The sequence below is a fragment of the Anomaloglossus baeobatrachus genome, chromosome 6 (assembly GCF_048569485.1).
Source record: "Anomaloglossus baeobatrachus isolate aAnoBae1 chromosome 6, aAnoBae1.hap1, whole genome shotgun sequence".
NCBI lineage: Eukaryota > Metazoa > Chordata > Amphibia > Anura > Aromobatidae > Anomaloglossus > Anomaloglossus baeobatrachus.
The window spans coordinates 488,584,076-488,611,968 of NC_134358.1; the positions used below are offsets into that span (position 1 = coordinate 488,584,076).

Genomic DNA, 27,893 nt, shown 5'->3' on the forward strand with positions numbered 1-27,893 from the left:
ATCCTCGCCCCATAACAGTGTGTCATGACCACATTTTTTGCTTAAAGTTTTATTTTCCCATTTTCCTCCTCTAAAACCAGGGTGCGTCTTATAGTCCGGTGCGTCTTATAGTCCGAAAAATACGGTATACATATATATATGTATGTATATGTAGATATATATATATATATACATATATATACATATATATATATATGTGTGTGTGTGTGTGTGTATATTTACAACTGACTTTTTTATCATTAGTGTATTTAATGTGGATTAGATTGTAGTTTACATTTATGATATGAAATTTCTAATGGAGATATATATATATATATATATATATTACAGTATGTGCAGTACAGACCAAAACTTTAGACACACCTTCTCATTCAAAGAGTTTTCTTTATTTTAATGATTCTGAAAATTGTAAATTCACATTGAAGGCATCAAAACTATGAATTAACACATGTGGATTGAAATACTTAACAAAGAAGTGTGAAACAACTGAAAATATGTCTTATATTCTAGGTTCTTCAAAGTAGCCACCTTTTGCTTTGATTACTGCTTTGCACACTCTTGGCATTCTCTTGATGAGCTTCAAGAGGTAGTCCTCGGAAATGGTTTTCACTTCACAGGTGTGCCCTGTCAGGTTTAATAAGTGGGATTTCTTGCCTTATAAGTGGAGTTGGGACCATCAGTTGTGTTGTGCAGAAGTCTGGTGGATACACAGCTGATAGTCCTACTGAATAGACTGTTAGCTGCTTTTTACTTGCCATAATACAAATTCTAAGTAAAGCAAAACGAGTGGCCATCATTACTTTAAGAAATGAAGGTCAGTCAGTCCGAAAAATTGGGAAAACTTTGAAAGTGTCCCCAAGTGCAGTGGCAAAAACCATCAAACGCTACAAAGAAACTGGCTCACATGAGGACCGCCCCAGGAAAGAAAGACCAAGGGTCACCTCTGCTGCGGAGGATAAGTTTATCCAAGTCACCAGCCTCAGAAATCGCAGGTTAATAGCAGCTCAGATTAGAAACCAGGTCAATGCCACACAGTTTTGTAAACAGGAATGGTCAAATATACCTTCATCCAGGATTCAGGAACTCATTAAAAGCTGTTATTTTTGCAAAAGGAGGATCTACAAAATATTAATGTCACTTTTATGTTGAGGTGCCCATACTTTTGCATCGGTCAAATTTTGTTTAAATGAGGATTGCATATTTTCTGTTAGTACAATAAACCTCATTTCAATCCAGAAATATTACTCAGTCCATCAGTTGTTAGATATATGAAACTGAAATAGCTGTTGCAAAAACCCAAATTGTTATAAAGAAAAAAGGTTAACATTAATAGGGGTGCCCAAACTTTTTCATATGACTGTTAGTATATATACATATATATATACACATATGTATATATATATATATATATATATATATATATAAACACACACACACACACACAAACAGTATATATATACACACACACAGTATATATATATATACACACACACACACACACATTATTTTATGTAAGCTCACAAAAAGTGCATATGAAGGCAGTAAGGGTATGCTCACACACATCGGATTTATTGCACACATTTCTACAATTCTTCCATCTAGCTCACTTGCAGGCATCCATTCACATGCTGCAGAAACCACCCATCATTATCACAGAACCATGAGAGATGACAAGTTGTTAAACAGAATTTCTAGTTTATTCTTGAAAGGGAGATAAAAAAATTCAAACATTTGAAATGCAGGAGAAAATGACAGTAGCGTACACAAGTTAAATCCGAATATTGCTTTGCAATTATACATTTAAATTATTGCTTACAAGCGCTAATAAATACACAAACAAGAATCTGTACAGAGGCGATAAAGCAACTTATTACAAAACCACCTGTAAACGGTCCCTGGGGAGATCCACAGTCGCTGCTTCATGCTCCCCGGGACTATAGAGTAGGTCAGGCCTGAAAACAGCAGGGCCCTGAGTACTCAGTTTATCTCTTTGCTTTCTCAGATGATAGAGGATGCAGGTAATTTTACTACAATATGTACATGGGTAGATAGCAGTCATGGCTCTCACTGCCATATTACTAAGTATATGGATATTCGGGCCTTTCATGTTTTGGCAGTAAATGGAACATAATGAAATATTTTGTACTTCAGCAGCATGAGTCAATATCGTTATGTTTAGCTATTACTCTGCTATGCCGGGCTCCTCCGGCTCATCACTCATGTACAAAGAAGAATCCCCATAGCAAAATTCTTGTGGTAAATTACATTATATACTGTATATCATAAGTCAGTCTAGGGTCGGCTACAGATGAGCTTATGTAAAATCTGTCCTTTACATGCATAAAAAAAAGTTATTTCTTCAGTCGTGTGTTAGTGTTTAATATCCATATGGCATCCGACTTATACATCAGCAATTAAAAAAAAAATTACAAGGCCAAATATAGTTTTCTGTGCAATGGATCCATTAAAAAATAGATGCCATGAGGATGTAGTCTGTATGATATTTGTATTTTTTAACACCCATTGAGTTTAATGGGCAAATACGAAAATTGGATTATAGTGCATTTTGCAGCATTCTCTGAACTACCCCATTCACTTGCATTGGTCTGTGTGTCTGAACGCACCCTTGTAGGCACAACCATTGTAAAGGTCTTTAGGGAATATATTATTTCATTTAGGCCAAGTTCACGCAAGCATAGAAAAAAAGTTCTTCTTTCAGTCTGAAAACTACCGACTGAGTATTTATTTATGTTCGATTTTCATCCCAATTGTTATCCATGTGCAATGTAAAACTTACAAGACTGAATACAATTTCCTATGTTAAGGAATTGCAATATATCCATAAAAATAAGATGCCATACGAATGATCATTGCAGAATTCGATATTTTTGTGTGCACCCATAGACTGGAATAGAGGAGCCTCATCTGACATATGAAACAAGTGCATGCTGCTAGCACAGATTCAGTCCATAAAAAAATGCCAATCTGAAAAGTCCAACTGATAACTGATCCGATTGCTGTCAGTTTCTTCACAGCACTCGGACCGAAAATATAGTCATGTGATCTTGGCCAAATGTATGGGGTCAATATATTGATTTAAGCCCCATATAAATGTACACACATTATATGCAACAGCCATGGTGAAGGGAACAATGTTGGAGATAATGAATACGGCATTGTTATAGATCAGCAATTGCACATGACTACAGTGATAAAGAGTATCCATTCTGAGAATGACTTTCCTTTGTTTCCAAGAGGCCTCACTATGCGGCTAAGAATTTGGAGTTTGTGGATAATGATAATTTCAGCTCCTATATGACCCATGACAAAACTTCATGTCCCCGTACTCTGGCAGTTCAGTGTTATCACAAGGACACCAGGCCCTGGAAACATGAAACACAATCTGGTTCTTACAGCATAGGTAATAACATGATATAGGTGCAGTGACAGGAGTGCGGGCATAGGCACATGGATGTGTATAGAGCGAGTTGTATTGCAGAAATTGAGAAAGCGAATATTATAAGTGAAATAGTTTATATGCAATATAGTCCATGCACAGAAAGATCCTCCTGAGATCTGCTCATATACAGATCAGGATAAGTAAACTTATGTCTCAGAAACAACTATTTAATACTGTTTATTAGCATCACAGATAAAAGGATAGGTGCTCCGACTACGTATACAATTGACCCAAGTCAGAACAGTCATATTGATGAAGCGCCACAAGATGGCGCCCTGAGCACTATGCTATACATGAAATGTCGCAGACGAAACCGGCATTCACTATGCGCTCTGCTAACCGGACACATTTATTGGAGGCGGGAGGGGGGGGCTTTATGGTATAATTCAATACTTCACACAATCTGTCAGACATGAATGTAAAGTATTCTCTAAATTATCTCCGGTGTTAGGAGGCTACTTTAGAGTCAAAGCTGCTTTAAATTCCAGATTTACAGATATCCGGCTAACATGCAAAAACAAAACATGGGCAGATTTAATGTGGAGTTATTGGTCTATATACATGTAACAGCTGTATTCTCCACCCATGTAAAGAAATGTCATTGCATTCATGGCATTACGCACGGTATTTATCATTCTTTCTGGTGATGAGACATGAGGCCGTGTGGTAGCAGGGAGGTTCCCTTTCTAGAAGCTGCACATTGTGACTTTACTGTGATCTGAATGATTATTAAGAGAAGTAACAGCTATTTGGTGGCTTATTGGTGCAATCCCACATGCTGAATCCCAGGCGCTGAGCCGTGCGGGCAATTATGGTGCTGCAAAACCATGCAGTTTTCCTGCAGACTAGTCAGTAACGTTAAGGGCCCTTCAGTAAGCAATTGTCACCACAATTCGGGCATAAAACGGCTTCAAATGTCACCAAATTTTTGTGCAAGAATGATTCATCTTTAGCCATTTTTCCCCAGTCTTGGCCATCTCCACTAACTGCGGATCAGGAGAGGATATGGCCAAGCAAATTCATCATAACTTACACCACAAATTGGGGTAAATTATAGCAAACATATACCCTTGCCTGATTTAAACTTCTGGTAATGGTGCACAATACAGTTGAAAGATGTGTTACTTCACTATAGACGCATCTGCTAATGAATTTAGTGAACCCTTATCCAGTGCTCCATTCATTAAGGTGGCAGTCTTAAGGGCCATTTACACGCTGCGAAATCGCTAACGATATATCGTCGGGCTCACGGTGTTTGTGACGCACATCCGGAGTCGTTAGCGACATCGCAGCGTGTGACACCTATGAGCGACCTTAAACGATCGCAAAAGAGTTAAAAATCGTTGGTCTGTAACACGTCGTTCATTTACCAAAAATCGTTGTCTTGTCATTAGTGAGGTTGTACGTCATTCCTGCGGCATCACACATCACTACGTGTGACAACGCAGGAACGACGAACATCTCCTTACCTGCCGTCCACCAGCAATGAGGAAGGAAGGAGTGGGCGGCATGTTCCGGCCGCTCATCTCCTCCCCTCCTCTGCTATTGGGCGGCCGCTTAGTGACGCCGCAGTGACGCCGAACGCACCTCCCCCTTGAAGGAGGGATTGTTCGGCGGTCACATCGACGTCGCTGAAAAGGTATGGGCGTGTGACGCTGCCGTAGCGATAATGTTCGCTACGGCAGCGATCACCAAATGTTGCACGAACGATGGGGGCGGGTGCTATTGCGCACTACATTGCTAGCTTTTGCTGGCGATGTCGCAGCGTGTAAAGCACCCTTTAGGCTACGCTCTCCCAATGAGTATTTGGTGAGTTTTTGATGCTGCAGATTTTCTGAAGCATTTCTGCACCTATTAGCTAAATGAAGTTACTTGCATTTGTATCACATGAGACGCTGCTCTTTTTGGCATGCCCTGTTTTTGATAATTCCTTGTATTTGGCATTGACAAAACTTCATTGATACAGTCATGTGTGGATTACATGTGTTTCTATTGCATTTCTGCACATGCATGCTTTACTGCAGATTTTCCACATTTAATATAAATCTATGGGAAATTTCTGCACATAAAACCCAATGTACCCGCAAGAGAAATTGACATTGCCGTTTCAAACACTGCAGGTCAGGTTTGTAGCATAAAAAAAGCAGAGTGGACGTGAGATTTCTATAAATCCATCCACTTTACTGGAACTCTATGATGGTGGATTTTTTTGCGCAGCCAAAAGATGCAGCATCAAAAACTCATTGTGGGAACCTAACATTATGGAATCTGGCCCCATAAGACATTCTTCTACTGAAGTTGGTCGAATGATCAACTGATCTCCCAGTGCAGCTAAAGAAACCTCTGTAGGTGATCAACTCTCCTTGGCTATACACCATGTTGGCAATTTTGAATAAAATGTCAACAATTCAAATAAATGGCCACCATATAATTACCAGAGTGAATAATATCACATGCCTGCCTCAGAGGGGGTTTCATCACTTGGAGCCCCATCTGTATGAAGAAATTAAAAAAACACTTTCAGGATGTGACTTTGGTTTACCCCTCCCCCCTTCCCAAAAAATACAACTCTACCTGCTTAAAGGGTATTTCTCGTACTTTTCTTTGGGATTCGACTCCCCCTCCACCCTCACTGATAAGCCGATTAGTAGTGCGCACCCCTCCCGCAATTATCTTGTCCCCTCCAGTGTTTATCAGGCAAAGCTCCACATTTTAGAGTGACTGCCCCAGTACTGCCGCTCTCTGCTGCCCGGCCTATTCAGTAATGGCCCCTTCAATCTTCCTTTTGTTGGGGTCCAGGAAGTTAGATCTCCACCAATTTAATGTTGATGGTCTATGTAAGGGATAGTCCATCAAGTAAAGTCCTGGAAAACCAGTTTCAATAACAAGCTATAACATTATATCCAGAACTAATGGCCCTAATAAAGCTATTTCTTGTTTTAGTCATTGACTCTGCAGTAAAAATTAAGAATTACTGTACAGGGAGAGAAATTACTATGATGACTGTGTCCTTGTGAAAAGTGAAATCTGTCCACATATAATGAGAGATGCGTATGACCTTATGGTCGGCCAGTGTTCAGTCGGGTTCTGTATCGGAGGTCCATTATGGAACAATGACTGCGGTCATGGATTACACTGGGTCTGGACTCGCTATAGTAACTAAATGTATGTGACGCAATAGAAGCAGATGTTAAGCTCATAGTTCTGGGTCACCCCCTCCCCAAAATAGACGTTCTCTGTTATCCTATGTACAATTAATACAGCTCAGCCACATAAAAATAGAGCTTCATAAATAGCTGCAGGCGGAATAACTCAGTAGGAAAATGCTGTTCTCTCGCTATTAATATTTAGAAACTCAATTCAGCTTGTTTTATTTCATGCTCAGTAAATCATGAAATAGGCTATTTCTGCATTTTTTATTTTTTTTTAAAAGAATATCAAGTCAGCCTCAGGAGCAGCCACAATCCGCACAGTGACACATCCCATCCCCCACTGATCACTGCTGCAATCCTGGCACTAAATGATGAATGACATATTAATATGGTTCCTTTTTTTTGTAAAGTTAGGATCAGGTCACATTAACTATTGGATATAAAACATGAAGATTTGGGAAGCCTCACTATATACAGATTTGGGAAGCCTCACTTTACACAGACTTTAGGATCTCACACTGACTGGAGGAAATTTTTTTTCCGGATGATTAGAAATGTATTTTGCATTTTGGTAAAGACTGAAATCTTGCCAGGACCTGCACTGTCCGGAGTCATCAAACTGGCAGTAAGTAATGAGAAAATAAAATGCTGCATACAGCCGAGCCGTTACAGGACATATAGGAAAATGCAGAATTAAACAGGGCAAACCCAGGTCCCGTTACTTCCATCCACGATGCTATTAGTGACCGGCCATGAAAAACAGTTGTCCTGATTTCATCGCTGCCCTCCATTTCACCTCTACCCCTGCAGCTATTAAGTATATTAATAAATGCAGCCTGATGAGCTGTTGCCAGCTAATGTAATCACGCTGCCTGCCATGTCATCTCCCCATCTCCGGCATGTTACACTCTATTCTCTTGCAATCCATGAAAAGTGCTGATTTGTTTGGCCACTGATGAGGCATAATGAAGGACACTCTCCATTTTGTATATGTTCTGCAGGACATACATGAGGACATCTAGCTGAAAAACTAGTGGGGAGCATTATGAGAAGCTGTGCGTGCATGGATGATGACGCCCTAGTACCAGTTCACCAGCTGTAAATACATGGTTGCAACCTCCTAAAAGAAACTGATGTGTTGTGTGTTCTCGGTTAACGTGGAAACAAAGAAAACAGAATTTTCAGATGCGTCCTCTTATTCTTGGGAAGATGTGAAGGCTGCTCCATCTCTTCCATGCTCGTATGGGTTTCTGTCCACTACTGATAAAACTCAGTAAAAATATTTTCCTTGTAAAGCTACATGCTTGGCATCAGCGGTCATTCAGTCCGGGCTGGGTATGTGTCTACACCCGCGGCTCTATCCTGTGCGATAGATCAAAGAGAGTCTGCTGGTTGTCAATCACGAGCAAGTGATTTGTATAAAACTTTGCCTCCTGGTGCTCTTTATGGGGAAGGTCGTTGGCTGTAAGAGAACAGTAAAAGAAAAAATATTAAATACAACATACAACTTATAGTAAAAGAAAAACAAATTATATTTTTATAGTGATAATCTGAGAGAGTAAAAAAAAAACACTCTAGTGAGGTGCACTTGAAATACATGCAATTATCATAAGAGCCTCCTGCACAGAAGCCTCGATGGTATAATGACCGTGTAAAAATGTGGTCATCACATATGTGAATTAATAGGAGACCATCACAACACTTACACAAAGAGGAAATCTCCAATTAAAGCCTTAGGCGGGCTTTGCACACTACGACATCGCAGGCCGATGCTGCGATGCCGAGTGCGATAGTGCCCGCCCCCGTCGCAGCAGCGATATGTGGTGATAGCTGGCGTAGCGAAAGTTATCGCTACGCCAGCTTCACACACACACTCACCTGCCGTGCGACGTCCCTGTGGCCGGCGACCCGCCTCCTTGTTAAGGGGGCGGGTCGTGCGGCGTCACTGCGACGTCACACGGCAGGCGGCCAATCAGAGCGGAGGGGCGGAGATGAGCAGGATGTAAACATCCTGCCCACCTCCTTCCTTCCGCATATCCTACGGAAGCCGCAGTGAGGCCGGTAGGAGACGTTCCTCGCTCCTGCGACTTCACACACAGCGATGTGTGCTGCCGCAGGAGCGAGGAACAACATCGGACCGTCGCGTCAGCGTAATCATGGATTACGCCGACGCTGCACCGATGATACGATTACGACGCTTTTGCGCTCGTTAATCGTATCATCCAGCCTTTACACACTGCGATGTCGCATGCGATGCCGGAAGTGCGTCATTTTCAATTTGACCCCACCGACATCGCACCTGCGATGTCGCAGTGTGCAAAGTGCCCCTAAGGGGTCTGCTGATTTACTGAGTGCCATTACCCTTTCAGGAAACAGATGCAGTTTTCACGCTATGGACGCCTGTTCAATATAGGCAAAATGACGTCAAACGACTGGGAAATGAGAAAGTCCCCTCATTTCGAGTCAACATTTTTCTTTTTCTGGTAGTCTTAGTACAATACTATGAAGGTTTCTCATCTACATTATCACTGATGTTATTTAGCCACTGAAAGGAAATGTGATTTTCTGTTGGCCTGGAACGGCTCAGATACCCCCACAGTCTCTGTCTTCAGGGGGAAGGTGGTTTTAGGAATTTAGCAATTTACAGCATGACTGGCATCCTGCTAAAATGCATTCAGCTCTTTAATTACTTTTTGTTTTTAAAAGAGGATCAACTAAATAAAATATCTGAAAGAGGATTGCTGAAGGGTGATTACTGGCTTTTGGGACTTTAGTGGAGAATAAACGGCTTCTCCTCTGCTGGCATGTAAAGGATAGGAGCTCTGCACATTCAGCCCACACTGTTTCCATCTCGCTGGTTTCTGTGTACTGTTCTGCACATAATCAAACACATAATATGCATCAGGCCTGGAGGTCATTTGCCTTCTTCGTTAGGGCTGCCTGTCTGGATAAGTGTTTTTAACACTTTTTCCAGATAACCACAGTGGTTAAAGATTGTGAGCATCCCTCGGGTACTGAAATAGTCAACAAGGTCTTAGGAGAAGCTGGCAAATTAGTCTAATGTCCTCATAAAATTCACGTTGGTGATATTACGCCTGCAGGGCTGCTATTTTCACTTGTTGTCCTTTAGTATGTATCGCTCTACGTACAATGTCCCTGAAGCCAGAGATCTGTGATGTCCTACTTTAGAGAATAGAAAGGATTTCAGTATTTTTTGTGCTATAGTTTATACTAAACCTAATATCACAATAAAGATGGTTTCACCAAGAGGGGAAGGTCTATTTAGTATTACTACCGTACTTGAGCAGTCACTGCTATATCTAGAATTTAAATTACGGTACATAAAAAGGGGAGCTTTATAGATATTGTCTCCTAATGAGCAGAGAGGATCCATCAGGATCATTGGTAGCATACCCATGCACTGCACTGGTGGGCAGCAGGTTGGCACCATGATTAGCATATTTGTCTGGATTTCCTCACACTCACAGACATATTAATAGGAGATTTTCAAGGCCTACTGGCGACAGTCCCCTGGGAATTTAAGCATGAAAATGGTCTCCTCAGAGAAGAGGGGGACAGGAACTTCTGTGCCACCAATCAGAAGTGGCAATCTTAACCCAGGGCTATTGAAGTTTTTCCTTCCCTTTATTCCAAGAGCTATAACTTTTAAATTTTTCATCCACATAACCATATGAGGGCTTGTTTTATCTTTGAGTGACACGACTCATTTTATCATGTGATGCAGAGGAAAGCATCAATGCAAAAAAGTGCAATTCCACAATTGCTTTTTTTTGTTTTAATTTACCATGTTCACTATATGGTAAAACTGACCTGTCAATAATAGTCTTAAGGTCAGTACAATTACGTAGATAACAAATATGCATAGTTTGTTTTTTTATTTTAAGTGGAGAAAAAAAGTGAAAATTTTGCATGTGTCAGCATTTCCGAGACCCATAAAAGCATTCAATTTTCGCTATATGGAGCTGTGCGAGGGCTTATTTTTTTGTACCCTGAGCTGACATTTTTACTGATACCATTTTGGGGTAGGCATTTTATTCCAATATTACAACGGCCAAAAGAATATAATTCTGGAGTTTCAATTTTTTTCTCGTTATGCTGTGTACTGATGGGATTAATTTATTAGACGTTTTAATAGATTAGACTTTTACAAACACAGAGATATTAAATTTATGGGGAGGGGGGTTATTTATTTTTTTAACGGTTTTATTTTTAATGGGGAAAAAAGGGGGGGTGGATTTGAATGTGTTAGATTTGCAAAAAAATATATTTTTAATTTTTACTATATTTAGGGGACTTGAAACTGTGATGGTCTGATATTTGTGCTGTACATAGCAATGAAAATCACAATCTACTATCAACGCCAGATAAATGCTGGCTTTCACAGGAGTATCACAAGGACAGGCATGGGTGTCTTCAGCAGACCCTCAGCTGTCATGGCATCCCAATTTGTAGATCTGAATTCTCTGTCAGGGTCTGAACCTTCACTTCTCATGCAGGTCTTGGTGGAAAGATACCTGGGCAACTGTCATCTGCAGTAACAGTTTATTTGGTTTTCATTCCCGCCCCAGGGACAGCTTTAGGATATTCCATGGTTCTGTGTCCCTCAATGAGATGAATGAGAAAAGTAGATTTTGGTGCTCACTGTAAAATCTGCTTCTAGTAGTCTTCATTGGGGACACAGCTCCCACCTTTGGTTGCCTGTTGGGCGTGCATTTACTTTGTTTTTTTTTCTCAGAGTGTAATAATATTATCTTTTTCCTGTTTTAATTCTTTTGGCTTCTCCCACTGCTTTCTCACTAAACTGAGGAGGCCTGATGCTAGCGGCCGAGATATAGTCTGCTGGGGAGGAGCCAATCTTTAATTTTGTGTAATACCACTGTCAGCCTCCAGGTGGGAGCAGACTATCCCCATGGTTCTGTGTCGCCCAATGAAGACTATGAGAAACAGATTTTACGGTAAGTACCAAAATCTACATACTTTATTTTTCGGGGGTTTATAAAGACGCACCAGATTATAAGACGCACCCCAAATTTAGGGGGGAAAAGAGGAAAAAAAATAAAAAGGGGGTCTGTCTTACCGGGTGGGGGGCGGCGGCAGCGATGGTAGAGCGGGGTTACAGGATTCAGGGGTTGGCACGTGTGCAGATGAAGCTCTCGGCTCCATGACAAGCCAAGATCTCATGTGCGCACACACCACCTCCGGGTTCCATCTTACTTAAGTCCGCAGCTGGGAGATGAATGGGCTGGAGGCCACACGTACACAGATGAGATCTTCAGCCGAGAGCTCCATCTGTGCATACACCGACTCCAGGCGCCATTATTTGAAGCCCTCACTGACAACATTTTAAGGATGACCCCTGCCTCACCACCCGTAGCACATCAGCGCCTGCAGCACAGGAGACCCCGCTGCACAGCACTTGCAGCCACAGCACAGCGCCCGCAGTATCCCCCTGCCTCTTGTTACCCCTCTCCACCACCTCCTGGTAAGCTATATTCAGATTATTAGACACATCCCTTATTTTCCTCCCAAATGTTTGGGAGGAGAAGTGCATCTTACAATCCAAAAAATACGGCATATTACAGTATGGAATTAACTGTGGTTTCATTAACTAAATTAGATTTAAGGTTTTCTGGTTTCTTATCATAACAAAGTCATTCCAGAACATAATGTAAGTGGACATGTACAGGAATTTTAGGAAGTCACGGTGTATATATTTATTCACTTGTACTCGTACAGCGCCATTAATTGTACAGCGCTTTACAAACATAAGCAACACGGTCCCCATTGTGACTAACAATCTAAATTCCCTATCAGTAGGTCTTTGGAGTGTGAGAGGAGGAAACCCTCGCAAACACAAGGAGAATCTACAAACTCCTTGAAGTGCTGACCACTGAGCCACCGATATACAGTAACTCAGATGGCCTTCATCCGGCTATTGCAACCTTATGGACATGTATAGGCTGAGTTCCAAATTGGAGGGTTTGTTACAGATTCTGTCAAAAATGACAAAACAAATTATGTGTAATGCCGTGCACTATCATGAAATCTACGTGTCCCAATTAAAGTCAATGCCATCAGGATTGGGTGATGTTATTTTAATTTTACTGTGCTTATGCCAGACCAGAAAAATGTAAATATAAAAGCAAATGAGGACAGAGCCTTTCCTGGAGTATATGCTAAATGTACATCATAAATGTGATCTAAACCTGGTTTTATTGAATGCAGCTTGCTTTAATAATGTATGGACACTCACCAAACTGGTTATTCCGACAATATCTGAGAGATCTCACGGTGTCGGCTATCATGTGCTGTGAAAAAAAGAAGAAAGTACTGTCAGTACGATATACCAAAATCTGTCAGGCCCTTAATATGCAGATTTACACTTAATATAAATCCCTCGCCTGCAGTCTAGTCCAAAGTTCTTCAAGTAAATGTGATTGTCATTTTTTTTGGGATTAGCACAGCACTGTCACTTAAGAAGAAAATACTTGGCTTAGAAATTACCATAATTATTACAATCTTCCAACAAATTAAGTTTTCTTTGTAGAATTCAGAAGTCAAGCATGATTTAGATTTTTAGATTAGCGGATCCTTTCTTCCACCCCCAACGCGGCAGGGCTCCTCTATAGTTTACAGATCTAAGTAATCAATGATCAGACTTACATTAACTTACTAGAAGCAGAATGACACGTTAGTACACAGCAGTGCTCCTTTAATAAGGAATTTACTTGTCCTCGCTCTTGCACAGCCTGGTGACTTTTTATCTGGACCACACAGATACAGTACATGGAATAATACATGGAGTAACAGGCGCTGTGCTCTATGTGAATCATATACACATGATACTCACATAGGGGGTTACTTAGAAAACTATGGGGATTACACTGGTTCAATCGCCATGTGTTGGAAACAGATAATTCGCTGCCAACATGCAGTTATGTCTGATGCTCCATTTGCAATCCCTTTAGCCTATTCATTGCCATTGTCCACATTCAGTCCTGTCATATTGGATGGCAACACAATCTTGCCCTTCACCAGATATTAAAAATGACCTTAATTTGGGGGCCAGTCACCATTCTATTTGATAAAAAGAAATGCGAGAGTGAGGTTTGCTGGACTCTCATGTATGTCAAATTAGAGGACATTTTTCCCCAACTATAAACATTTTTTACATTTCAATAGGATATCTCATGTAATCTTGTAATGTAAATGTAATGTAATGTAAAAGGAGGCTCAAATGCTGGGACCTCCGCTGATTCGAAAAACAGGAGTTACTATTCCCCTTTCCAGGATGAGAGGTGGTCGATATGCCATTAAGGTTGTAACATGATAAGTTCTTAAATGGGGGCAACAATGTAACACAGAGCTATGCAACATGTTCCTACATACTTAAGGACCAACGGCCAGGATTTTTCTATATGGGGTAAAGGCAATAAGATGCTGATTGCAGGCATAGCTGTTATAGAAAGATGTGATGCTTGGTTGATTAAATATCTTTAATTAAAGTAGCAGAAAAGCACTGCACTTTGATTGATGTGTGCAACATGTGCGTGTCTTTGTGGGTTGGGTTCTCAAATTTATTCCTCCTCCTCCGGCATCCTCCTGGCGTGCCCCCTTTTCTTTATTTGAATATCATGCCAGGCCACCATTGCTGTTGTTGGCAGCACATGCTCATTGCCACAATACTCAAGTCTTCATTAAAATGGCACGGAGTCCGTGCATGTGCGTACCACAATCTTTTTAAATTTGCGCAAGCATACACCAGGGGTATTATTACTTGTTATGGGTGAATTTGGGCAATACTACAGGGTCATGGGCTTATTTTCTTCCTGCGTACATATATCTACATATATATGGGTGTGTGCATCCACACAGGGTTCAGCATAAATGAGTACACCACCGTTGAAAACTAGGATTTTAATCAATATCTCACTGAATACAAGAATAATTTCCAACATTTTGTCAAGATTGAGTTTCATAGAACATTTTTTTAAGCCATAACATTAAAATAAGGTTCATTATATAATTTTTATTACAAATTCTTCAGTTTTACTCAAATTAGTTGATGCAAAAATAAATACACTAAACATTAAAAACTAGAAAAATTAATTTAGGAAAATGCATAATGCCTACAGTGCAACATGCTGGTGGCCGTGTCATGTGGGGCTTTGTGATCTTGAGCCAGCTCCTTATATAATGAATCAACTTCGGATGTACTATTTTATCCTGAGTCAGGTAGAAGTTAAATGCATTAATTGCTAGATATTCTGAATCAATATATTTTATCCCTTTCTTTCTCCACTTATTAATCACTCTTCATTCTCTACATCCACTCAAATCTGCTCAAATCTGTCTTGGTCAAAGCAAGACAAACTGCCAGCACAGTGTTATGTCAGGTTTCACCTCATATTATAATCCATGGAGATGAGAAAGGAGGAGTGAGGTGCACTCGGCATAGTGGAAGACAGGGACATTGTGATGCAGCTTAACTATTTAATATAAGTGCTGGATTCACAGCCGCCCAACTCAGTACTGCAGTATAATGTATGCCATACTGCTGCTTCTGTTTGTGTGTTACAGAGAAAGAAGTGCAGGAATCTACCTCTCTGTTTGCGCTGTGAATGACAGAATATCATAGCAGCTATTCTCCACCCGTATATATATGCACTTGTACCTTGCCCCTCCCCCATCTCATTGTAGATTGTAAGCTCTCACGAGCAGTGTTGCCATTTTTCCCTTTAAATAATGTATCTTCTATAATTGTTACTTGTTTGTATATGTTTATGTATATGATATGTATATGAATATGAGCCTCCTGAATTGTAAAGCGCTGCGGAATATGTTGGCGCTATAGAAATAAAGATTATATATATATATATATATATATTATATACACAACTTAAAATTCGATATAGAGGCAAAAATTGATAAAAAAAAAAAATTGGACTGAAAACATACAATGTTGAGCAATATACCTCATCTGCACACATGATCGCTTATTCTGAAAAGCTACACGTCATGAGAGGTACACTTTAAGTTTCCTCAAACCATAGATAATAGACTAAAAAGAACCGTACTTTCATTTTTCTCTTTCATTATTTGAGGATACTTTTTTTTCAGCAATCTCCAGAGGCAGAAGTGATTACTAATCTAATCATACACAATACAGTGCGGCCGATGCCAAGAAACATTTCTCCAAAGGTTGAACCTTTTTGTTTTGCCCACATCTGGACTTGAAGTCCTATGTATACACCGCTCAAATGTCAATTTTCTTCCTGCTTTGGAACAAAGCTGCTACTACAGCAGAATCAAAACAATGGACACAAAGTATAAAAACAGAACACGATCAGAGCTGCAGGGTCGATGCCGTTTACAACATGTTGACAACGTGTTTTTGTCCCCTCCGATGAGATCAGGAGACTTGTCTCGCACGTGCTCTGTTTACTGCTTCTGAAAACCAAAACAATAGAAAGCGCCACAAGCAGGAAATGATTTCCTGATTATCAATCTTCCAGCCGCTTCGACTGAGCCCAGGAGGAGAACAACACAAGGTGGATTTTTTTGCATTGAAAAAACACAAGGGGGGTCAGACAAACTAATGAGCCACATCACAGCTACGTGCTTGCTTAGACAGAACGGAGACATTTTAACAAACTGATCTACAATCACAGCTGAAAACAGGCTAATTTCCCCTTCCCATAAACTCCGGAATAAAAGAAAGCTTTTTATTTCTAAAAATAAAATTATGCCGAGGGCTGTGAGATTATACGAGAGATGAAAGACAGACTCATATTAGAATCCTATCCACCGCTGTGACAGAGCATCCAGGATGGCCAACACCAATCACCGGAGCTAAACCGATAAATAAGGAAAATCTTCCATGACAGATTGCTCAGTGTGCAAACATTTAATAAGGATAATAAAACAATACATGGATTTGAATAGAGGCCATATGCAAAAACATTTCTCTATATACTAATAACCATACACAATCATTTCTAGGACTAATTGTCACATCCACAAATACCAGAGTTATAATTGTTATTTAAGGGTTTGTATAAGAATAGAAAAAGTCTGGATGGCTTCTTCCAGAATCAGTAGCACTCACGTCCATGGGCTGTATACAGCACTGAACCTCAGTCACATTTAAAAGGGTTGTCTCATGAGCAATGGACTTCCTGAGTAAGTGGGAGTGGGAGTCTTCATTTAAAGGGAACCTGTCACCATATTTGGCGCCATCTTTGTCTTCCTTCTTCTGAAGCCTGGGTGCATGACGCGTTTTACGTCATCCACACTTGCCAGAATTGAGGTCCTGCACAGGCACACTTTGATCTACCCTGTGTATTGTTGTGCGCCTGCGCGGGACCTCAATGCCAGCTAGTGTGCATGACATAGGACGAGTCATGCACCCATGCTTCAGAAGAAGGACGACAAAGATGGCCAAAAGAGGAGGCACCGCGGTACCGGAGACACCCATCTGACCAGTCTGCACCGCAAAGCCCCTTAGGTGAGTATTATAAAGTGATTCTTACGTTCTACACAGCGGCCTGGGCTCTTATATACAGTATTGTAGAATGCTGTACATAAGAGGCCACTGGTGGTGACCGGAGCTTATAGTCCCCGAATCTAGTCACAGATTCCCTTTAAAGAGGACTTGTCGTTGGGTCAATAGTGGCCAGTTTATGCACTTCTTTTATTCCTGATGCTCCCTTGAGTGTTCTTTTTTTTTTTAGGCACCATACATTTCAGATGTGGCTAATTTTTATGGTCTTTGCCAGGGGAGCATGGCTCACTGTAATAATACAGAGCAGACTAAAGACCAGTCACCAGAGAATCCTTTGACCACTGTCCCTTTGTAAAAAACATAAAAATTATGTCTAAATAAAGACAGCATATCTCTCTAGAAACATATCGCAGATTAAAAAACAAAAAAATCTAAACATTCGGAGGATCAGTGGGAATAAAATTAGAACAAAACCTAGCAACTTTTGACCTGGTGACAGGTCTTTATAAAGAATTCCTCTATGTACTGGACCTTTAGACCTGAGTGCAGCAATCCCTCTGAGCTGGACCGGTTGTGCTCACGCATCGCCATTCATAATAACACTGATGTAATTTTTCAATGTTCAGAGAAACATATTTTACGTTTCTATATTTACAACTCAAGAAACTATTTGCATTGTTTTAAATATAAGTTAAGTCATGCTGCTATGTACAAATATGGATGTCTTGGTGAAGTACATACACATTCCCCACACGTGTTTTTTATTCTACATATCGGGAAACACTCACAAGATGCGTCTGACACAATGAAGGTCCTTGAGGGCTTAAAAGTCAAAATAGTTTGAAGACACTGACAAGTTTCTAGGTCGTCCCTTATTAAGCAAAAGTATAAAACCCACATGCTACAGGGCTGGGATGGATATTTGCAGTAACAGCATAAAGACATCCTGCCCTTCAGTCATGCAGGAAGAATATTTCATGTGATCTGGTATTAAATGGATGACTTGGCAATCCAACCAACCGCACAAGAATTCTACCACTTTCACAGAAAGTGTATTACATTACATTTAATTAAAACAACCTTAGTACTCCTTTTCCAGAAAATTGCCTGGTCTCAAAGTATAGTTAGTGTACATTTTGTCAGTCATATGCCTTACTAAAGGAAGAAGCAAATGTTGCATAAAATTCATGATAAAATTCATGTATAGTGGGGAAAATAAGTATTTGATACACTACCGATTTTGCAAGTTTTCCCAACAACAAAGAATGGAGAGGTCAGTCATTTTTATCATAGGTGCACTTCAACGGACTGACCGAATAAAAAAAATCCGGAAAATCACATTTCATGATTTTTAAATAATACATTTCCATTGCATTGCATGAAATAAGTATTTGCTCAACTATCAACCAGTAAGAATTCTGGCTCTCACAGACCTGTTATTCTTTCTTTAAGAAGCTCTCCTACCCTGTACTAATTACACCTGTATGAACTCGTTACCTGTATAAAAGACACCTATTCACACACTCAATCACACTCCAACCTCTCCACCATGTCCAAGGTCAAAGAGCTGTCTAAGGACACCAGGGAACAAATTGTAGACCTGCACAAGGCTGGATTGGCTACAGGACAATAGGCAAGCAGTTTGGTGAGAAGGCAACAACTGTTGGCGCAGTTATTAGAAAAGGAAAAGAACACAAGATGACTTTCAATTTTACTCAGTCTGGGGCTCTGTGCAAGATCACGCCTCATGGGATAATTCTGAGACAGGTCAATAATCAGCCCAGAACTACACAGGGAGGACCTGGTCAATGACCTGAAGAGAGCTGGGACCGCAGTCTCAAAGATTGCCGTTAGTAAAAAACTATGCATACATGGATTAAAATCCTGCAGGGCACACAAGGTCCCCCTACTCATACCAGCACATGTCCAGACCCATTTGAAGTTTGCCAGTGACCATCTGGATGATCCAGAAGAGGCATGGGAGATGGTCAGATGAGGCAAAATTGCAACTTTTTGATACCCACTCAACTCGTCATGTTTGGAGGAAGAAGAAGTGTGAATATAACCAGAAGAACACCGTCCTAACCATGAAATATGGGGATGGAAACATCATACTTTGGGGGTGCTTTTCTGCAAAGGGGACAGGATGACTGCACCATATTGAACAGAGGATGAATGGGGTCATGTATCGCGAGATTTTGGCCAACAACCTCCTTCCCTCAGTAAGAGCATTTAAGATGGGTTGTGGCTGGGTCTTCCAGCATGACAATGATCCGAAACACATACCCAGGGCAACTAAGGGGTGGCTCTGTAAGAAGCATTTCAAGGTTCTGGGGTGGTCTAGCCAGTCTCCAGACCTGAACGCAATAGAAAAGTTTTCAAGGGAGCTGAAACTCAATGTTGCCCCATGACAGCCCCAAAACCTGAAAGATCTGACGAAGATCTGTATGGAGGAGTGGGCCAAAATCTCTGCTGCAGTGTATGCAAACTTGGTCAAGAACTACAGGAAGCGTCTGACCTCTGTAATTGCAAAAAAAAAATTTCTGCACCAAATATTAAGTTCTGTTTTTCTTTTATATCAAATATAGTTGGTATCTGCCTTGCATGGCGGGATCTCAGCTCCTGAGTCTTCAATACTGAAGTCACAATCACAGGACATGAATACAAATGTCCTAGTGAGCGAAGGGAATAAATTAAAAAAGTCGGCCAAATTTTTGTGTGTACAGATCCTATGCAAACCTATGGTAACAAATAAACAAGCACTGTATAGCTGCAGTCATACTCTTCCTTCTGTCCCCTACCGAATATATACTAACAAAAAGTAGGGGGATTGCTGTATATGAAGATGATTCTGGGATCAGACAACAAAAGCTATATCTATGTTTTTACGCATATATAAATAGTATAAGTAACTTACCAGCTTTTCAAAATTGACAAGGTTGTCCAAGAAGGTTTTGTTTCCTTCGTGAATAAATGTAACATCTAAAAGCAATGAAAAAGGCATATATAAGACATATATCTATATAATATACAGTAACACGTTTTCTAGGTCGTCATTTATATAGAGGGCATTTCCTGGTAAATCCATTCTTGCACAGTACTGACTTCTAAATTGTGTTCTTCCTTCCAGTGGGAATATATGGATGTTAATTAGCAGGGAAACGCTTACTATGTAGATTCTCTTGTTATTTTTATGGCACAGATATTCAGCAGCATAGATCCAACTGGAAATGTAGTAACAGAAATATACAACCAATGCAGAGATAGTGGAAATCATTCTGTTTGGTGTATATAAGCTATATATAAGCTTCAGATGAATATTAAAACACACATACGATCTATATTAATAACTACTAATCTATTTAACATTCATCAGTGGAGGCAGACAGATGAGTCGGAGGAAAAGAAGGTATTTAACATTTATAAATAGCGGAAAATTCACATGAGCAAAATTTTGCTTTAAATTTTAATTACGAGGGCTCCTTATGAGCTCCAGTAAAGCTTCAAAGCTGCTGAAGCCAGAATGCAATTTGCATTTAAACCAGCATGGGTACAGCTGTCTTAAGTTGTGAAGATGGTGAAATAATTGAACCACAAATAATATACAAGGCAACACAATTATACACATTTTTTATAAAATATCAAACATGAAGTTAAACTATGCATGAGCACGGAATGAGAATAATAAGTCATTATCTGACGAAGTCAAAGTATTTATTGATCATCGGAGGATGTGTGATTTAATAACCGCACTGTATTCCTCTGGGTGGGCTGTCACATTAGTGCAGAACTACAAGGCGATATCAGCTCCGAGGAACGCTCCTTCATGACTCCTGCCACAATGTGGTGACGTAATGGAAATATATAGAACCCAATGAATAGCTTTATTTCATTAGTACAATTATTTTACTCACCTTTTAAAAGTAAAGGCATAAATGGAATTTTGGGGGGCTTCATTTTCTTGAAAGCATCTCTGTAAGCTTTGTGATTTAAAGAGGGGTCCTATAGGATTGAATTGAATCAACAGTCAATGTTTCCAGTTTGTAGATTGTGTAAGTCTCATAAATATTTTACTGAATATTTAGATTCCATTATATCCTGTAAAACTATGTAGTATTATATATTATCTATATTAATTAGTCAGAGGGATCTTACTGCTACTGCTTTTTGAGGAAGGAGGTGAATTACCCTGCTGTGACCACTGGGAAGTGTGTATGTATGTGCATGTACATATGTATGCATTAATGTATGTACGTTTATAGATGTGTGTATATGTATGTATGTGTGTTTATGCATGTGTGTGTATGTATGTATGCATGTGTGTATTTGCGTACGTGTATGCATGTGTATCTATGTATATATCTATGTACGTGTATAGGTATGTGTGTGTAGAGGTATGTATGTATTTATACATCTGAATGTTCATACGTGAGTATATGTATGCATGTGTGCATGTATATGTACGTGTTTATGTATGCATTATGCATAGGTATGTGTGTGTATGAATAAGTTTGTGCGCATGTGTGTACATATATATACATATATATATATATATATATATATATATAATATGAATGTGTGTATGTATATGTGTTATATGTGTGTATGTATATATATTTATATATGTATGCATGTGTGTGTGTATGTATGTGTGCATGAATGTGTATATGCATTTTGCAGGGCTGTAGCATTACCATGCTATGTTAAATCAAACTTCTGGAAAGAAAGGGTTAATGTCACGCTACCGAATAAATTCCAGATGGAAATGTAGGAACGTGATGTTTTATTAAGTCAACATGTTTCACAGATCTATGTCTCCTTCATCAGGACGGGAAATCTATTGAGCTTCTTTTCTTCTAGTGTGACACGTTAAGTTAAAGAAGGTCAGTCACCGGATTTTTGCCACCTAATATGAGGGCAGTATAATGTAGAGACAAAAGACCCTGATTCCATGTGTGCCATTACTGGGCTTCTTGCTGTAATTTAAAAAAAAAATTAAAAATTATAGTTTTACCAGTAGGAGATAATTCGAGGACTAGTTCAACTAATGCCAGGTAGTCCTCCATATTTATGAGCTCTATATAACACCCACCACTGATGAGCAGCTTTTTGTGTGCACTACATGACCAAAAAGCTGCTAATCTGTGATATGGGTGGGATTATACAGAGCTCAACATTCAGAGCACTGTTAGAGCTACAGAAGAAAAAACAGGGATTATATAAAAATGACAGCATGCAAAGCAACATGTGATACATCACTAGAATCAGGGTCTCTGCCCCCACATTATGCTGCTCTTAGATGTGATAGCAAAAACAAGGTGACAAATACCCTTTAATATGCCCTTACTAGTGGAGGAAGAAGTGGTGATTTTCCTAATAGAAAGTGAAGAATTTGACAAATGCTTCAATATTTTCAGACACAGTGCCATTGTGGCACTACAGCTGTGTATAGCATGCTAACAATTTACGGATGTCATGGACCCGGCCATCAGTTTTTCAGAGAATTAGACTAACGTAAAAAGTAATGCTTTCCAAATACAGTATATAGGTAGATTGTGAAAAAAAAATGCAAAAAAGCAATATTCTACTTACAGGGCTTCATTAAAAGAAGATCTAATTAATAAAATTATCAAATTAATATGCTGTCCTACCTAAAAGCAGCATAGTATAACTCCGGGTCAATACTCCTAGTAGCCAAAACGGCACAAACATGCTGTGAAGTTTTGCTATTAGAAGAGCTGAATTAATATGCTTTACAGTCTGAGTCCACTGTATTCCTTCTAGCATCCAGGTGACACAATGTTAGTTTTGTGCCATTTTGGCTACTAGAACAGACCTGTGGCTACAACTGTGCTGCTTTTACATAGGACAGCACTTTAAACTGACAGATTCACATTAAATCTCTTTTTTGACCTCTGAAGCAGTATTGTGCTCCAAAAAACACACAATGACATTTTCCTCTTTCAGATTTAATGACATGGCCTTTTATTTTGTATGACTAGTAGTGTTTAAATAGCAGAACATTTCTGCCTCGGCGTCGTTAAATTAATATTAGATATCTACTCGTAGCATATACACGGCAAAAAACTCACCGTCAGGCTTTCAAGTTCAGAGAAGAGTTTTTTGAACTTTCCTGGGATTTTCTTGGAACGAAAAGAAAGAGAATACATAATATTACCCCAAAGCACAGGAACACAAAAAGTTTGCCTTTGAAGCCTCTGAATAGATTTTATGCCATGAATGTCAAGTATCTCCTCTTCCAGTTTGTAACAGCTTAAAAGTAAAATTTGAAGCCATGAAAATATAAAAAGTGTCTGTGATCTGATGGCGTTACTCCACAGATTACCGAAAAGTGCAGGGCTGGATACTGTGTGTGTCGGGAAGGGGGAGGCAAGTAAAACTTGACAAATGCCAAGTTTATCCCCACCACCCCTTGTTCCCAAACATTTTTTTTTCTCTTCTGGTTTCTTGTTCCTTCTTTCCATATCCTAAATATTTTTGTACTTGTAATTTGACAGTTATCGAAATAGAGTGCTGTTTGTCATGATAACCCTTGCTACATCAGTATCTGTAGCTATACATACACTTACACACAGATGTAACAAGGGTTATCATGACACAACACATTATTTCTATAGCTGTCAAATTATGAGTAAAAAAAAGTATACAAAGCAGAAGAAAAAGGAACTGCACCAAAAACTACAATCTGCCCATATAGTGCTGTGGAGATATAGAATACAGATGTAAAACCCACATGGCGATAGTGCTGCCCTCTATAAACTCCAAACTTTCATTTAAAGGGAACCGGTCACCAGATTTGGCGACTATAAGCTGCGGCCACCACCAGTGGGCTCTTATATACAGCATTCTAGAATACTGTATGTAAAAGCCCATTCCGCTGTGCAGAACGTAAAAATCACTTTATCATACTCACCTAAGAGGCTTTTCGGTGCAGACTAGTTGAATGGGTGTCTCCGTTCTCCGGTACTGGCGCCTCCTATTTCGGCCATCTTTGTCCTCTTTCTTCTGAAGCCTGGGTGCATGATGCATCCTATGTCATCACACATAGCATTGAGGTCCCGCGAAGGCACACTACAATATTTTGATCTGCCCTGCTCATGGCAGATCAAAGTGCGCTTGCGCAGGAGCCCAGTGTCGGCTTGTGTGGATGACGTTGGACGCATCATGCACCCCGGTTTCAGAAGAAGGAGGACAAAGATGGCTGAAAGAGGAGGCGTCAGTATTGGAGAACGGAGACACCCATCCGACCAGTCTGCACCGCAACGCCGCTCAGGTATTAGAAAGTGATTTTTACATTCTACACAGCGGCCTGGGCTCTTATATACAGCATGTTAGAAAGCTGTATATAAGAGCCCACTGGTGGTGGCCGCAGCTTAGTCGCTGAATCTGGTGACAGGTTCCCTTTAATGTCCATAAACATAAGCAAGAGGGGCACTCAGCATTAAGTGGAAAAATGTCTTTATTGCATCATATCACAAGTTCGCAGGGAAGTTCGGCATGGAGTTGACAACAGCCGTTTTCCACTATGTGGCGCTTCAATGGGTATTCACTTTGATTTAAGGACCCGTTGAAGTGCCACAGCACACAAAGAGGCAGTCATCTGCTCTATGCCCTCAGCTCCCTGCATACCTGAACTAAAAATTGTGATATCATACAATAAAGAAGACCTTTTTCATGCAGTGGTGACTGCCCCTCTTGCTTCTTATATTTATGGACAAAAAAAATATTTAGGATATGAAAAGAAACGAAAATCATTTTGAGGTGAGAACGAAAAATACCAAAACTAAAACAATGTGGTTGCATAAGTATACAACACCCTCTTATAACTGCGGATGTGGTTGTTTAGCATTAGACAGTCACATTTAAACTCTTGGTAAATAGTAGTCAGTACACAGCTGCCATCAGGTAAAGGGATTCGGATTAACCCCATATAAAATTTAGCTGTGCTAGTGGGATTTTCCTGACATATTTTTGGAGGCAAAAGCCAAAGACAGTAAACATCTTAGAACACAGCAAAGGGATCCTTGTTGATGAAATACTGTGAATATGGTCATCAGGAAATGGCTTAAATTAGGCACAACAGAGACTAGGTAATCTAGAGTAATCTAGGTAATCTAGAACTGGACATCCCACAAAAATTGATGAAAAGAACAGAAGAAAATTGGTCTTGGAGGCTGCCCAGAGCCCTACAGCAGCATTAAAGGAGCTGCAGAAATTACTCAATTAATCAAGTACTGGTTGTGTTCTGCATGTGACACCAATCTCCCGTTTTCCTAATATGTCGGTCCTGTGGTGTAGGCTGATAAGATAGAAGTCTTTTCTATGGCAACAAAACTTTCATGCCTCTACTAAAACGATAAAGATGAATTTCACTCTTCAGCATAAGAATGACCAAAATCAAGAAAAGAATGGTTTTGTCAGAAAATGATAACATTTTGTATTGGCCCCACCAAAGTCCACGCCTGAATTCAATTGGAAATATCTGGGCTCAACTGAAGAGGGCGTTGTACACAGGAGATGCCTGTGCAATCTGACTCATTTGGAGCTACTGCAAGGACGAGGGGGCACTCACTGTCGGTGTAAAAAGGCGGTTCTGGTACCTAAATAGGAAAGGGTTCTTTACAGTTAGAGCGGTCAGACTGTGGAATGCCCTACCACAAGAGGTAGTAATGGCAGATACTATAACAGCTTTTAAAAAAGGGCTGGAAGATTTCCTCAGTATATAAATTCTTTAATGACAAATATGTACAATTGGTGGATGAAGGTTGAACTAGATGGACCTAGTTCTTTTTTCAACCTATGTAAGATTACCAATTGTAGATGTGCCATGCTGACAGACTCCTACCCAAAAAAACTGAATGCTGTCATAAATTCAGACTACTTCAACAAAGAATTAGTTTGAGGGTGCGCATATTTATACAACCACATTATGTTAGTTCTGTATTTTTTTTTCACTCCAAAAGAGTTTAATCTATATTTCAATTGCATTGCACAGATCACGAGTGACATTAAAAGGTGGAAAAAGTTGTGAAATTATTCTTCTTGGTATGATTTTTATTTTTTACATAACAAAAACCTGAAATGTACTCTGCTATTTACTATTCATGTGCACAGGAGGTGGACATAAGCCCTAAACTTCAGATCAATCCCTAAATAATGTGTAATTATGTGAATGGGCTCCATTGAAATTAGGATCAATGACAAAATTCCTGTCTATAGCCGGCCTTGAAATCGTTCTTATCGGCAAATATTAATCACTGAAATACTATGCTTAATTATTATTAGACACCATCTATAAATAGGTTTCTAATGTACAACTTCCAAACCCAGAAAGGATCACCTCATCTATATCTATTAAATAAAAATTGTCGCCTTGTAAATATCAACACTTATAGTCAGAAAATCAGTGCCTAACACAGTGATGCATTATGGATTTTACCTCCCAGGTCTGAGAGAGACGACCGACTGACGCCGTATTCAGCCCCATTATAATGGCAAAGAAAGAATTCAAATTCCTTTGAGCTTTGCAACTGTGAGAAAAAATAAATATGTTATGTATTTTTCCTATTTTTCCTTTAGCATTTGCACTGATGACATTTACATCACATCTACATGAGGATATCTTCATGGTTTACCCAGCGTACACATCACTAACATGGGACCACAGTATCGGAGCAATGGGCAAGCTCTTTGTTTTGCCGGTGATTGTCGGGACATGTATTGAGTATATTATTTGATTTACAGTTCCTCTAATGCAATCTTCTGTTAGATTTTTGTGAGCGTCTGAAAGCCTTAACCAGAATAATGCATTGCATTCCTGTGCAGACTGTAATGGAAAAGATGATAAATTATTACTGACGGATGGGACTGGAGGTTGTGGGATGGAGCCCTGCAACGGTAAATCACCGGGGAGCCCGCCTGAACCTGGTTAAACCTTGGCATTATAAATAGAAGGAGGCAATCCTGCGCACACTTGCTGACTCATAAATGACACAGGAGATGAGCGGAGTGCTTCATTCTAAATCAAGGAATACATATTCAGTACAAAAAATGCCTCCAGCTCCCGGGAATTACACCTTTGAGTGTCTCACTACAAAATCCTGACCTGCTTATTTCCATAAACAGTGTCACTGTAGTCTATGAGCTGTCAGGTATCGCAACGTACCACTACTCAAGGCAACGGGACTAAGGTCTCATTCAGACGTCCATGTTTTTTTTCATCATTTTTTGGTTTGTTTTTCCCATCACTGTGACATCTCTTTTAATCATATACAAAAACAAAATCCCAAGCTTCATCTACCCATTGAATAGTAGAAGTAGATAGCACTTGAATGATACACTGATGGGTGCAAGTGTTGTCCATTTTTTTTCATAAACCCGTCGATCTCAATGGACAATTTTCATCTGCAATTTGGATCAAAATCAATGTCTCCTTTTTTGTTGTGGGCAAGTGTGACACCCTGGACCCCAGGGGTCACAGGTAACAACACCACACAAACACACACACACACACACACCCCCCCATCCCTTGTGAGGACACACCCGTCACCCGAAAGGGAGACCTGATGCCTCCCTCAGGGCCAGTAGGGCACACCAGGTGGGCGGAGTCAGAAGGAAATACACGCCCACCGAGGAGACTACAGTCCTGATGCAGGAAGTACAGAGCAGTTTTAGTTGAGAGTGGAGAGCGACAGGAGGGAGGAGAAGCTGTCAGGGACTCGGGTTGGAGCCTGGG

The 27,893-nt window shown here is 40.0% G+C and overlaps 1 protein-coding gene across 1 annotated transcript in view; it reads right to left on the reverse strand.

Moving 5' to 3' along the window:
- Positions 1-1,675: 1,675 nt before the first annotated feature.
- The window catches only part of RAPGEF5 (Rap guanine nucleotide exchange factor 5), a 421,998-nt gene continuing 395,780 nt past the window's right edge, over positions 1,676-27,893 (reverse strand). The window contains exons 21-26 of the mRNA XM_075315391.1: positions 26,598-26,688; positions 23,230-23,280; positions 21,052-21,139; positions 20,055-20,119; positions 12,887-12,941; positions 1,676-8,074 (exon numbers count right to left, since the gene is read on the reverse strand). Of these exons, the coding sequence (XP_075171506.1) occupies positions 7,956-8,074; positions 12,887-12,941; positions 20,055-20,119; positions 21,052-21,139; positions 23,230-23,280; positions 26,598-26,688 (469 nt within the window). The 3' untranslated portion in view covers positions 1,676-7,955. The remainder of the gene's footprint in view (positions 8,075-12,886; positions 12,942-20,054; positions 20,120-21,051; positions 21,140-23,229; positions 23,281-26,597; positions 26,689-27,893) is intronic.